This window comes from Aythya marila (genome assembly GCF_965140915.1).
Source record: "Aythya marila genome assembly, chromosome: Z".
In the NCBI taxonomy this organism is placed as follows: Eukaryota; Metazoa; Chordata; class Aves; order Anseriformes; family Anatidae; genus Aythya; species Aythya marila.
Window position 1 is genome coordinate 30,629,198 of NC_139080.1, and position 13,587 is coordinate 30,642,784.

Sequence of the window (13,587 nt, forward strand, 5' to 3'; positions counted from 1 at the left end):
ATTAAAAACACAGGCATCTGAAAAAGAACATTTATGTCCGAAAAGATTAGACATATACTTCCACTATTTTTGTGTGCTTTAAAAACACTGCTTGAACAGACTTCTCCATCCTTTTTTATTTCTAAGAACATAATGTCTGGTACGTAACTGACCACATAACAACTGTGGAGTGCAAAGATTGACTGAGACCTTTTGTTTGCTAGGCCTCCTTTTACATCTGATGTACTGCTGTCAAGTAGAATGGAGAGAGATTCTTTCAGCTTTTTGGTGGTGTTTAAAGGAGAGAGAGGAAAAGCCTGGCTTGGATGCTGAGAAAAGGAGGAAGGGAGGGAGGAAGGGAGGGAGGAAAGGAGGGAGCAAGGGAGAAAGAGAGAGAGAGAGGGAGAACGTGATGTGAACAAGAACAAGGAGGGAAGATGGAAGGTTTAAGCAATAGATCAGCAAACATTTTCAGTGAATAGAGCAACATCCTTTTCAAAATAGAATTAAGAGCTGTGCTTCTTAGTGTCAGCATGTTTCTGCTTTTAGGAAATGATATATCCACAGGCAAATCTTGTCTTGTAGCTTTGCAGCAGTACACTCCATGCTATATTTACAGAGTATAGTAAGGTGCTGCTCTCCATTAATGATTTTGATAAAAGTTCTCAAGCACTTTGGTGCAGAAGATTGATATGACTCTATGTAGTAGGACCAGAATTGTTTTTGTGCTTGTCCAAATATTTCTCCTTTTATTTATCTATCTATCTATGATTTTTTTTTTTTGCAATATTCATTGTATCCCTGTCTCACACCATTCTTTACAATGTGGATTTTACATGTATATTTGTACCGTTACTGTTTATGAACCACATTATTTCTTCTGTTCTGAGATATGTGGTTTGATTTGAGTCTGATTCTGAAGGCTTTTCAATCCGTGGTTAAATCAGACGATGATAGCAGAGATACTATACTGTTTGTTGCAGCTGTTTGGTCTGGTAGGTGTGGACATTCTTACTACTTTTCTCTGGGTTTCTAGAAGAGAGTCTTCATATAGGATAAAAAGGTTTGCTTGTCTGTGAGTTATCTATTATTATTTAACTCCTACTCTGAGGCATTTTATGTATTACGGGAGAGACTTCAGTTACTTAGAGATTTTTGGACGGTTACTATGTACTTTTTCTGTATAACATTTTTTCTTGCATTCATTACTTCTGTGTATGCACTTAAAAAGTCTAAAAATCTTCTGTTAGTGGGGAGTGATAGAAAACATTTTCCTTTTGTTGTATTTTTTTAACCCCCTCAATACTATCAATACTACAAATATGTAATTCTATAATACTACAAAATGTAATTCGATATGGGCAGTAGACATGATGTAATAACATTAATTCTCAAAAATATGTTGTACAAAGCAATCTGTTTTATGAATGTTTTAAATCTGTCTTTAGGGCATTGGCACTTAACTGTGATGCCCCCTTGGATGATAAAAATGGAGCAGAGTCTAAGAATTGGAGAGCTGGTAAGCCAGTCAGAGTTGTACGTAGTTCAAAAGGACGGCGGATCAGCAAATATGCCCCAGAGGAAGGCAACAGATATGATGGCATTTACAAGGTACTTTGATTTCTACTGTGTACAACATAACATTTTTCTAAAGCTGTTTTAAAAAGTCTTGTGTGTGTTGCATTGTAAATTCTTTGTTATTGCTTAAAAGAAAGAATTCTTTTTTCTCCATGATAGCATTTTAGTCTTAGTTCATTCCACAAAGAACTGAAATGAAATTAGTCAGAGCAGTGATAATAGAACGTAGTCCAATAATAGGATATATAAAGTTGAACACGTAAGCTACTTACGTGTGCTTACTGAATGATATTCATCACTGGAAATCAACTAATTTCCTCACACCTTCCAACTGTGCTCTAGCTTTTGAACGTTTGATGACTTCTCAACATCTGAAATAAAGAACACTATATTTATATTAAAAAAAAAAAACAAAACCACACAACTTTTACAGGTAATGGAAAGGCCACTTTATAACAACATGTGACTTAGCATTCTGATTTCTTCTTGAACAATTAAAGTATGACTCTATATATGTGTTTCACTTGTAATGACAGTAATTCTATATTTTTCTGTAGGTGGTGAAATATTGGCCAGAAATTGGAAAATGTGGATTTTTAGTTTGGCGCTATCTTCTGAGGAGAGATGACGTTGAGCCTGCACCTTGGACTTCAGAAGGAATGGAACGGTCAAAGAAACTGGGTCTGAGTGTACAGGTTCGAATCAAGGCTGGCAGAGCAGGAATTTTTTTATCAGTTCAAGTAAATGCAATCCAAAAATGGAAATCAGTTAAATTAAAGCCCCATTTTTCCTGTACTTCACTGGGGTAGGATCATATACAAAAAATAAAAATAAAAAAATTACCAGTAAACTGGAAAGATCTTTAAAAAACTGACAAAGCAGAAGGAATAGTAGGTGATGCTTTCTGTCTTAGCAGTGAATTACTTTGCATGTGTATATTAGAAAATTAAGAGTTTGAATCCAGTTTGAACAATGTATCTGAGAAATCAAAAAAGTGTTCATTTTTATGTGCTTTTCTCTATGTGCGACTGAAGAGTTTGTACAGATAATGTGTTTCAGGCACAAAAGAAAACTGAGCCAGGAGGACTCAGGCATTGCAGAATCCATGAAAGATGGAAAGAATTAACACAGTATTTCTTTTCTCAGCAAGGCAATAGTTTATCATACTATATACCATCATCTTCAACTTTGCCTTTGCAGGAAACTTTGTGTAGTTGAAAGGGCATGGATTTGGATATCCGTTTCATTTTGACAGAACTCACTCTAGATTAGATCCTTTCACTTGGCTACAATTTCTCAAATATGGATAGTAATTTTAAACTTTTCTACATCATGTAGGGTTTTAAAAATTATTTTGTAATTATTCCAATATGTAGTCATAGGGTTTCAGAGTCTTGTAGAAATTAGTCTTGCTCATATTTGGAAATTCCTGTATTCTGCTGGGTTTTGTTTTAAATCTATGCTTTTTATTTTAGTATCCAGAAGGTTATTTGGAAGCCATGGCTAGTAAGGAGAAGAAAGATAAGGTTAAAAAGCAAACTGTGAAACAGGAGCCAACCAGCCAGAGTAATGGAAACCAGAAAAGGACAATTGACGATGGTATTTCTTTTTACTTTTTAGCATTCATCAGCAAAGTCTGTCTTGTTATGTTTAGTAAGCCAACAACATGAAAACTTCGCAGAAACAGGAAGCTATTTGGAGTACCAGTGTAAATCGTTAAGCACATGTTCTGTGATACAGTAGTAGCCTAGGGATCTTATGAATTTTTTTACTACACTTAGGGGTTTTTTATTTAAGCTCAGTAGAAAAATGAACAGTCTTCTGTGCATTCCAGAGTAATGCTGAGCTGAAGTGAGTTGGAGTAGGGATTTGATTGCCGCATTTTTTGGGTGTAGTCCATGTAGTCCCTTCTAGAAACAGTTTTGCCTTCCCCTTATATTAGCTTAGACTAACACTCTGGTATTACTGTGTCTGATGGTCATAATCTTAAGCAGGTATAGAGGAACCTACAAATACACCTAAAGCCATGAGAATGGGAGATGGAGGGAAAGGAGAAGCTTTCCAATTGACCCAAGAACAGCAATGGCTGATTAGAGAAGATTGTATGAACCAGAAACTGTGGGATGAAGTACTTGCTTCTCTTAAGGAAGGACCAGTATGTTTGCTGCATGCTTAAATTTTTCACTTTCTTTATTTTACTTTCCTTTAAGTGTTAGGAGAAATCTTCAGTCTCTCTTAAAACATAATTTACTTGTACTTTTGCTGAATACATACTGTTTCTAGCATTACTTTTATTTGTAAAGCTTTGAATTAAAGAAAATAATCCTTTTTATAGCAATAGCAATCCCATAGCAAATCCTTTTAGGGTTTGCTGGTGATGACTACATTGACATTGACATAGTAGAGATCTTGTCTTACTCAAAAAGCATTAAAAGTGCTTGTATATTCCTTTTTGAAGGGAGCATGTTTTCTCTGAAATGAAAATATATTTTTTGTGCTTTACTGATGTGAGAAATCAGGCATGAAGAAAGATGGTTCTAGACACCATTTTTTGTTTTGACGGAAAATAATTTTATGGCAGAATATATAGCTTGCTTTCTTTGTTTAAGGAGACAAAAGTACGGTCATTTTCAAGCTTAGATACGGAATTTAATATTCTAATCCAAATCAAGAATATTCCGGTCTTTAGAGAAGGAACCTTCCGTAAGAGTGAAAATACTTTGCTCTCCCAAATGTCAAGAGAATAGCAAAAGTAGCTCAAGATTGAAGAAACTATAGATACTAATATAAAAAAAAAGTCCACAGAAGGTATATCTCCTGAAATTCTATATCCTTCAGTGATAAGTAGTCTTACCAATGTGAAGTTCATAGTTACTTTAGCTGTTTTGCAGAAGAAATCAAAACACTACGAATTTAAAGTAACTTTATAAAACCCTGTATCAACGAAAATGTTTTTCAGTGAAAAACAAACCATTGGCTGGAAAATTAATGTCTAATATGAATATACATATCTATTTTATCTGAGAATTACCACTGTCTATTTATTGTGCTTCTCTAACAGAAAAAACAAACAAACAAACAAACAAAAAAAAACATCTAAATATAGCTCCCTGTTCTTTCACTTCAATGGTTTTGCTATAATGCAAAGTAATGCTGTACCTTTGTGTATGAACCAACATTGGAAAGATACAAGCATTTGTCTTTGTTCAATCCAGTGTCTGCAATCATTAGAAAGAATTTCAGCCCAAAGTTGTACATAAGCAAGAGAGATATATGTTTCTGAAAAAGAGAAAACAATAATTTAAAAGCAGTTGAGTTACTGAAAAGTCATTTTTCTACAGGTTCCTAACCAACATTTTGGTAAGAGTTTCATTTGTTTGCTACTAAAGGAAATACTGTAGGAATGGGTAGCTGCTATGACAATGTAAAACTTTCTGGTTGAAAAAACTATATTCCCATTTTAACTAAATAAATTGTTAAAGATTTTTTAAGTTATTGCAAAGAACCATATTTTAGCTATACAGGTACCATTTTTCTATACTCAAATCTTTATGCTTGAGGTATTTGGAGATCTCTGATGTGTCAGAGATAAAGATGCTTGTATGTGTAAAACACCTGATACAAATGTATTATGAGATTCCTCAGAGGTACTCTGAGAAGATTTAAAAACCAGGGAAGTTGTTTTACAGACTGCAGAGAATTCGGAGGGAGGACAAAAGAGGCTGTTCAGCTAGCTGTAATCCATAGGCACAGGCAGAGGTGACATTCTGAGTAAGAGTAATGTGAAGCAGTTTTCTTCTCCCTTGGCACAGCAGCAGAGATCATTCTGCAGCATTTCAGAGACAAGCAAAATTCTAGCAACAGTTAATAAACACTACTACTAAATGCTCTCACCTATGCTAAGAATCAGGTTTGAGGAACTCTCCAATACGTTTCATTTTCTTTATAATATTCATACTCAAGGAAATAATTTTTCAAACATTAGTTCTCTGGATTGTGGGAGAGCAGGGAAATTAAATGGTTATGGACCTGCTTCCTGATGAGTGCCACACTCTTGGATTTGGAGGATTTAAGAACTTTTGGAAGTTCATCAATCTTTATGTAAAAAGTGTCATTTACTAAAACTGCACCTTTCAATGAATAGTATTAGAGAAAACGTGGTTCAATCCTGATGAAATGAAGGAAGAGACTGTAAGTAGACGTGTAATAAATGTGATCAGAATATAGGCATAGATAATAGCATCGAGAGAAAATGCCTGGATCTTATCAATATTGTCTTAGTGCTGGTTGGCTCTGGAAGGAAATGTAACGACCAAGTCTTGAAGAATACACTAGAGGAGTTCCAGCATAAGCAATTTCTTTGCAAAGCAAAGCAACTGTCTAACCACTTTATAGATTGAGTTTGGCAACTTAAACCACTTTTGTAATATTTTTACATTTTGTTAAGCGAGTTTGGTAAAAGACTAGCTCATTACACAAGTGTCTCATCAGTTAATCTATGCATTTGACACTTTTTCAGAGGCCAACTGATTTTATCACCTTCTCGGCTTAGGTCTGAGTGTTGAATGTGAATTTCATACACAAGTTCATTAATAATTTACATGTATGTAGTAATTACAGAAGCTGGGCAATGTAGTTTTGTAAATAATAAATTTAGTTAAAATATAAATACTTTGCATATTTTTTGGTGTGCCTCTTAATAGTATGTCTTTTTTGTCCTTTGCCCTACACTAGAATTTTTTGAAGAAACTGGAACAATCCTTTATGTGTGTCTGCTGCCAGGAGCTGGTTTACCAGCCAGTGACAACAGAGTGCCTCCACAACGTCTGTAAAGTAAGAATAAATTCGGTCATGCTCTGGGCTGTTTTCTTGGCTCTGAGACAGCAGTCACTAGAGCCAAAATGTATTTTAGAAAGTTGATAATTATTGCCTAGCATTCTGAGCAATAACTTGCAATGAGTTTGCCTTCAGTGATTGCTGCGTAATCTTAATTTTACGTAATAAAGAGTGTAACTGTGCTTAGTATAAATCCTGATAGACATAATGAGTCAAGTTTATGATTGCTGTCATTCCATTATGTTCAGTGGAGTTATGTTAGGAAATTACTTGAGCCAAATGTTGGTATGGAAACAATAATTTAATTTTTCATAGTTAAGGGATAAAAACAGATCTTAAAAATGTGTAACACTTTAATGAAGAGTTGTTGAAACAGTAGAGGGTAAATACAAGAAAATTATTTGGGTTCATTACAAATTACCATATTACTCTAAATGTGTCTGTAAGGTTTAACTGAGTCTTGTCAGGTGAGGTGAATAGATGGATGCTGTTACTTAAACAATATACCTGTTAATTCACCTTCAGCTTGACATGAAGGTCTGGAGTACTGTTGCATTCTAACAGGGATGCTAGAAAGAAGCTGCAAATGTAGCTCTGCTTCACAGGAAGGCATTAATGGAAATCTCAGCAGTGATGTTTTTTAATTCCTCCCAGACTCAACGTTTCACATCCCAGTCCTGAGCAGAGTTCTTTTGTTAGGTCATTTTAGTCACATAGGCAAAAATATGCCCCACAGGGCTTGGTAATGACTTCCTTTTTTTTTTTTTTTTTTCTTTTTACTGGAAGTACAGAAAATTGTGTCTTTGGTTTATAGTAATTTCTTAGTTTTTGCTGGTTAAGCTGTCAGTATAAAATGAAGTTCTCACAATTTACTTCCCAATCTTTTTTATGTCCTAGAGTTGTTTACAGCGTTCCTTCAGAGCTGAGGTCTTCACTTGCCCTGCCTGCCGCTATGACCTGGGGAAGGGCTACACCATGGTTCCCAACAAGATACTGCAGACCCTATTGGACCAGTTCTTCCCTGGTTACAGCAAAGGACGATGATGTGCTCAGATCCTTCCGAACTTCTCCCAGTGACTTTATAGACAGTAAAGGAGAATAAACATGGGGAATTCAACAGTGGACCAGCCAGCTTGATGGGACTCAATATATTGTCACATTTTGAAGCAGCTAACCCTCTTCCCCTCATAGCCATCTTTTTGGTGTAGTGAGAACTCTTAATTCTCAGCTGTCTTTTAACATCAAGGGTAGTTTTGGCCAGTTAACAAATAGTTTTTAAAGAAAAAAAAAGAAGAAGCCTCAGCTCTTACTGGCCTAGCTGATGCTTAATTTATGATTTGTTTTTTTGTAACTACCTCAGGACAGAGGAGGATAAATTATGGGGATGATAAAAAGTTAGTGAAGTTTTAGCTACACACTGCCTCCTGAATATTAGTTGTGCCTGGTCCATGTGGTTTGATTTACATAAAAAAAAATAAAATTAAAAAAAAAAAAAAGAAGCCAACTACAAAACAAAAATCCACAAAAAAAAAACAAACAGCAAAAACCAGAAACAGCACTTAAGCCAGCTGGATTAAAGAACAGCAAATTCTGTGGTGTGCATAATCCTTTTTTGTCTTTTTCTTCCATTATGCTGTATTTTTTTTTTCAAGAACAGGCTGATTTTTAGTCTATTTTTGTGAGCTTCATTGTGCTTTTCTTGTATCTTATGCAAGTTGACTACTAATGACTAATGAGAACAATATGAATGCATTGTTGCTGCATTAGTGTAAAGTGATCTGTGTTTTTTGCACTTAAAGAGGGTATTCAAGACACTCTAGTTGTGTAAAAAATATTTCATATTAAAAACTGCCACTTCTGTATTAGTTAAACTGTATGCTTTTAGTAGGTCTTGTATCAGTGGCAATACATCTACACAGCATTGAAGGCAGTGCTAGCTTGGAGAGGGTTCAAATCGCTTCATATTGTGATCTGAAATTTTATATACAATATATCCCCCCCAAATATACCTTATTAAATATTTTATGATTCAGAAAAGTTGCTAATTTTGGTTTTTACTATTATCCACTTACTTAAATCATAATATTTTTTTGAGATTTATTTTTTCTGGATTACTATGTACTTTCCTTAGGTGGGCTTCTTTTTCCTTAAAACACAAGGCTTTATATTCCTTTCATTTATCAATGCAAAAATTGTTAAATTAAGAAGAAAAACAACCACAACCCAACATCTGTATTTATGGGCTCACACATACTCTACAGCAATGGCTGTTGTGTTGCTACTCTGGTCTCTGCTGAGCTTTTGAAGGAAGCATGTTAGTTGGATTTCAGTCCATGTCCCAGAGCTGGAGCAAGCCCTCCCTGCAGGGCTGGCAGCGGAGCCGGGAGCTGCTCAGCACTCAGGTCGTGCACAATGAACTGGTCATTCAGAGGCACGTGGTATTCGTCTTCTCCATGGCCAAATGTTAGCTCAGTGGCTTATTCATTTCTTTCTAAGTAACTTCTCTCTCTCCTCACCTACCCTGCTGGTCTCCTTAGGATTTCAGTAGCATCCAACATACGTAAAGTTGGTAGTGTCCCTGGTAATGTATCAAAAACCAAACCAAATCGAACCAAACAGGTGTTGCTGAACAGTTGTGAAAGAATTAGCTCTTTGGCTTTTTCTGTGCTTATTTAAATGAGGATTCAGCCTTTGTTCAGTAGGTGGATTAGTATTAATAGTAAGCATGCAATTTAAAAGAGCTGTAGACAGTCTTACATCCTGTTGAATATCATCTGTTTTACATAATGGTAGTGCATTTTATTTTATTAACAGATGTCATTTTACCTCTGTAAGGCTCATTTGCATTTTTTTCAATAAGCAAAGATGCCCTCTTTTCCATTCAATCATTTTTTTTACCAATTGGTCACTTGGATCTATAGTAGCTCTGCACCATTTTGAGAGGGAAAGCTCTCAAAACTGTGCATAGGAAAGTACATTTTTTAAATTCATGTCCCAGCCTTACATGAGTGTTGGTGGAATTTTTAGTATTTATTTTGTGAATGGCTCTGATTTATGTTTACAAGACCACTCTTATAAGCTTATTTTAATGCAGAACTCTTAGTAAATCTTGTCTATTAGGAAATGTGGTTATTTCTGATTTATATGACTGCACTGTGATTGAGTTTATTGTTAATCTACCATTAGCCACAAATTTGTTGGTTTAAGGTCAACTGTGGAAAGTATGCCACTTAATACAAGTATGTACTTCTTTAAAAAATTCACTCTAAATTAAACGTTGCAGTTACAGACACAATCAGGCAGCTTAACGGTGCCTTTACCACACATTAAAGTAGCTTGAGAAGACTTTGTGGAGATAGTTTGACAACCCAGAAAGCCTTTCCTAATAACACAAGCAAAGTTTAGTGATGTTTCCCTCCCCCTTCCACCCCCCTTTTTAGCCCCCACAGTGCTGTTATCAGTAGCTATGGAAGAACGCCCTTTTCAGTAGTAGATTCTACATTAGAAAGTTCTAATATTCTCCACTGTGTATTTAGACATTTTGAGAGCCAGGTGCACCTTTTCAAATCAAAACTGATACCTGGCCCAGCCTTTCTTTAATGAAAGCCTTTCCTATTCCCAGTCATCTGCAGTTTTTCTGTTTAACTAATCCCCCCATGGAAGTCATAAGGTAGGTAATGTGTAAGTTGCAACTCCCAAATTCCTAAAGGGAATTCCCAAAAGTACGGTACTTATATGCAGCGCTGTAAACACTAGGCTCATCTGTGCCACTTCAGAGAAAGCTTCTGGGCATGACTGTGCACGTACCTCTCGAAGAAGAGGTTAAGTAGTTACTGCTGTTAAGCACAAAACCATGCAGCCCTATTTCTGAGTATTACCTGCTTCCTGATTCACCAAATCCTGCTTCAGGTGGCCAAGGGCACCTGTCACTACAGAGGAGCTCACGTGCATTAAACACAATTGTACCTGCAAAGACCACACTCCTTTCCGGTATGCTCTTCTGCTGTCACATTTACAGTCTGTCTGTGTAACTGGACAGGTAGGTTAATATAAATATGGCTGGGAACAGATTGGAAGATGACCACGTTTAAGGTTTGCATTCTGACTACCTTGTAATTGAGCATGGTATTACATGTAGCAGTAGCTACAAGTAGCTACATGTAACTTGCTCCATGCCTTCTTTGGAATAAGATAGGATCAGAGGGAACTTCAAGGAAAAATTGAGGTGATACAGAAAAAAAGTAAGTTTTTTACTGCTCAGTAAAACTAACCATGAAAAATCACAGATTTATCTCAATGTTAATCTCTGCCAGTATTTTGTTTCAGATAGAATCAGTTTCCATTGTGGCAACTCTGACAAATAAAAACTTAATTTTCAGGAGCATCAGTTCTATACTGCTGTGTTGAACAGAACTCTGTAAAAAGTCAAAATCCAAAAAATGATGACACTTAAAATTCTGACCAATTTTATTAGAATACTAACATTGGTAGGTAAAAAAACAGTAATGAAATATTAACATTAGCAATGTTACTGGTAATACGTGAAGTAAATTAAACAATCTACTTCATCAGTTTTTACAAAATATAAACAATTACTATTGCAGTTAATATTTAATTGTATTGCCTTATGCATCTGCTTTTTTTCTAATTTTTTTAAACAATATTTTCTATGCCACATCACAAATTGAAAGTTAATTGTTAAAACTTTAGCACAAAACAGACAAAATGCTTAATCAAGGCAACTTTAACATCAGCTGCTGTGGAACACACACATTGTTTACACCTAATGTACTGATTGTATTTACATTTTAACTGAGCAGTGATTCAATTAACAAACACAATGATTACCCAAAATATACACAGTATATAAATTCCCTATCAGGTCTGGGAGGAGAAGGCCATCCTGATGGACTCAGAAACTCAGGCAGCTGGAGGCAGTGTTACGAAGACGCTCTCTTCTGTTCAGAGAAGGGAGATTCGTAGGCTTCCATTGGTGGGCAGGTACAAACCAGGTGTTGATCTCCGTATATGTCATCGATGCGAGCAATTGTGGGCCAAAACTTGCTCTCAGGTTTCACAAACGGCTAAGTGCAGAACAAGAAGTTGAAAAAAATATTTTAATCTTTATGCCAAGCAAATGTGTATAAATGTAGTAGACACTAGAAGTTTTAAAAATGATAAATGTTGGAAAAGTGAATTTTAAGTGAAATAATAACTCCAATTTATTTTCAAACCCTTAAAGTTAACATGTATGTATAATAAAGATAGCAGTCAAAAGGCTATTTCCATTTTCAGAAAAGTGCATGCATGTCCTCTAACACACGCTTGCAAAGAAGCAGTTATCCAGTTATCATGAAATAAATGAACACTATGATGCTTTGAATAATTGGTTAACAGATTAAAAAAAAAAAAACACACAGAAAAGTGATGGAGACTAACAAGACCCATGTTGTTCAATATAGTTCTAATATATGTGAAAAATAAAGTTAATTAAAATAAAGCAAGCTAGCAACTTCACAATTACAGTTATATAATTTTTCTTTGAAACAGTTCATTAGCAATAAAGCAGGTGCAATTCACTTTCAGGTGAGAGGAGTTGCATGTGTTTGTTACATGTGCTTAGTTAGCTGTTTATAAGGTTATGGAAGCAATTTTATGCAATGCTCTGAGGAAATCTGATATGTCCAGCTCCAGTCTGGCCTTTATTTGTAGCTGGCTCACATTTATGTTGCTTGCCCCATGCTGAGCTTGCAGCTTGTCAAGCTCTCATCTAAGTTCTTTGTAGCAGAGCGTTGAACATCATGATGTGGGATTGTTTTGGGAGTGTCTGGTGCAGAATGTCCAGGCTGAAGTGACTAGAGTTCTAACTCACTTCTCAGTAAGAACATCCAAAATTTCTAAATCTCAGCATTTAAATGTAAGTTCAAACTTCATTAGAGATTTTTTTTTTAAAGTTATTTTCCTTGTCTTGCAAATAAAACTAATAGAACTGCTGTAGAGCTCACACACAAAAACAGAGTAACAGTTGAAAAGAAAAGTCTATAGTTTTTATTCTTACCAAATTAGGTCTTCTACAATGGATCAGAAAACCGCAGAGCAGAAAGCAAATTAATGTATGACCACATCACTAGTATTCCATCATTTACTCACCAGTGGGAATGCTGCCACTTCTCTGGAATAAGGACGATCCCACTTTGAAGAAGTGACACAGTTTAGAGTATGTGGTGACATCTACAAGCAGAAAGACATGTTTAAGACATGAAGTTGCTGGATTCAATTGAACAAATCAGTATGAAGCCTTCAAATTCACATAACTACTTAGTCACATTACTGTCTAGAGTTTCTCCTCACAATGTATCTCGGAAAAAAAAAAAAGAAAAAAAAAAAAAGATTTAAAACAGGAAGCAAGTCAGTAGCTGGATATTTTCACCCAAAGTTTACATATGTTTCTAGCTTTTCACTAAATCCTCTCAGTACATGAAAATTTAGTGCAGATTTACAACAGCTGAACAGAACTTGAGCCTAAAGCTGTTATATACCACAGTTGCTAAAATAATTCATCCACTCTTTATTTTACTGTTAGTTATAAGGTAATTTCACTTCCCTTCTTATGCCTGATAAATAAGCACCTCTTCCTCATTACTTTGACATGGCCCCCAAAATTATAGACGATATACTTCCTTAATAACATCCTCTGCTGTGTCAGCAAAGTTTGGGTTTCTTACTGGGGAAAATCAAAATTCAAATTCAGAGAACTGCTAAGTTTTCTAAGTCAAATTTTGAGGTATTCATCTGCCCCCACCAAACTATGCTTAAGGCTTATTCCATTCAGCCTCATGATGCTCAATCCAGTTTGCACACTGGTTAATGTTGTATTTAGTTGTATGCGATTATTTTCTGCAGTACTGAAAGACCAGGAAATGGGCTGAAATGGGTTCAAGTAAGCATCCAAGGTTAAGCTGATGATACTAATGCTTTCTTTATCGTCTTACCTTTAATGGGTTAATCTGAGGGTCCATCCTGCCCTCCTCTATTTCAGCAATTTCCTGTCGAATACTGATCATTGCATCACAAAACCTGTCCAGCTCTGCCTTGTCTTCAGACTCTGTTGGTTCAATCATAAGTGTGCCTGCAACTGGCCAGGACATGGTTGGAGCATGAAAACCTGAACAAGAAGAAATCAGTCACTGACAT

At 35.7% G+C, this 13,587-nt stretch overlaps 2 protein-coding genes across 4 annotated transcripts in view; one reads left to right on the forward strand and one right to left on the reverse strand.

The window, feature by feature from the left end:
* Window positions 1-7,930, forward strand: part of UHRF2 (ubiquitin like with PHD and ring finger domains 2) — an 85,166-nt gene extending 77,236 nt beyond the window's left edge. The window contains exons 11-16 of one of the 3 annotated variants that reach the window (XM_082782517.1): window positions 1,428-1,590; window positions 2,115-2,252; window positions 3,033-3,156; window positions 3,549-3,712; window positions 6,292-6,390; window positions 7,291-7,930. In XM_082782517.1, the coding sequence (XP_082638643.1) occupies window positions 1,428-1,590; window positions 2,115-2,252; window positions 3,033-3,156; window positions 3,549-3,712; window positions 6,292-6,390; window positions 7,291-7,437 (835 nt within the window). In that variant the 3' untranslated portion in view covers window positions 7,438-7,930. The remainder of the gene's footprint in view (window positions 1-1,427; window positions 1,591-2,114; window positions 2,253-3,032; window positions 3,157-3,548; window positions 3,713-6,291; window positions 6,391-7,290) is intronic. The other 2 variants (XM_082782518.1, XM_082782519.1) reach the window with 2 other exon arrangements.
* Window positions 7,793-13,587, reverse strand: part of GLDC (glycine decarboxylase) — a gene marked incomplete at its 5' end in the record, with an annotated part of 44,169 nt that continues 38,374 nt past the window's right edge. The window contains 3 exons of the mRNA XM_082782823.1: window positions 7,793-11,477; window positions 12,544-12,624; window positions 13,386-13,558. Coding sequence (XP_082638949.1) covers window positions 11,334-11,477; window positions 12,544-12,624; window positions 13,386-13,558 — 398 coding nt within the window. The 3' untranslated portion in view covers window positions 7,793-11,333. The remainder of the gene's footprint in view (window positions 11,478-12,543; window positions 12,625-13,385; window positions 13,559-13,587) is intronic.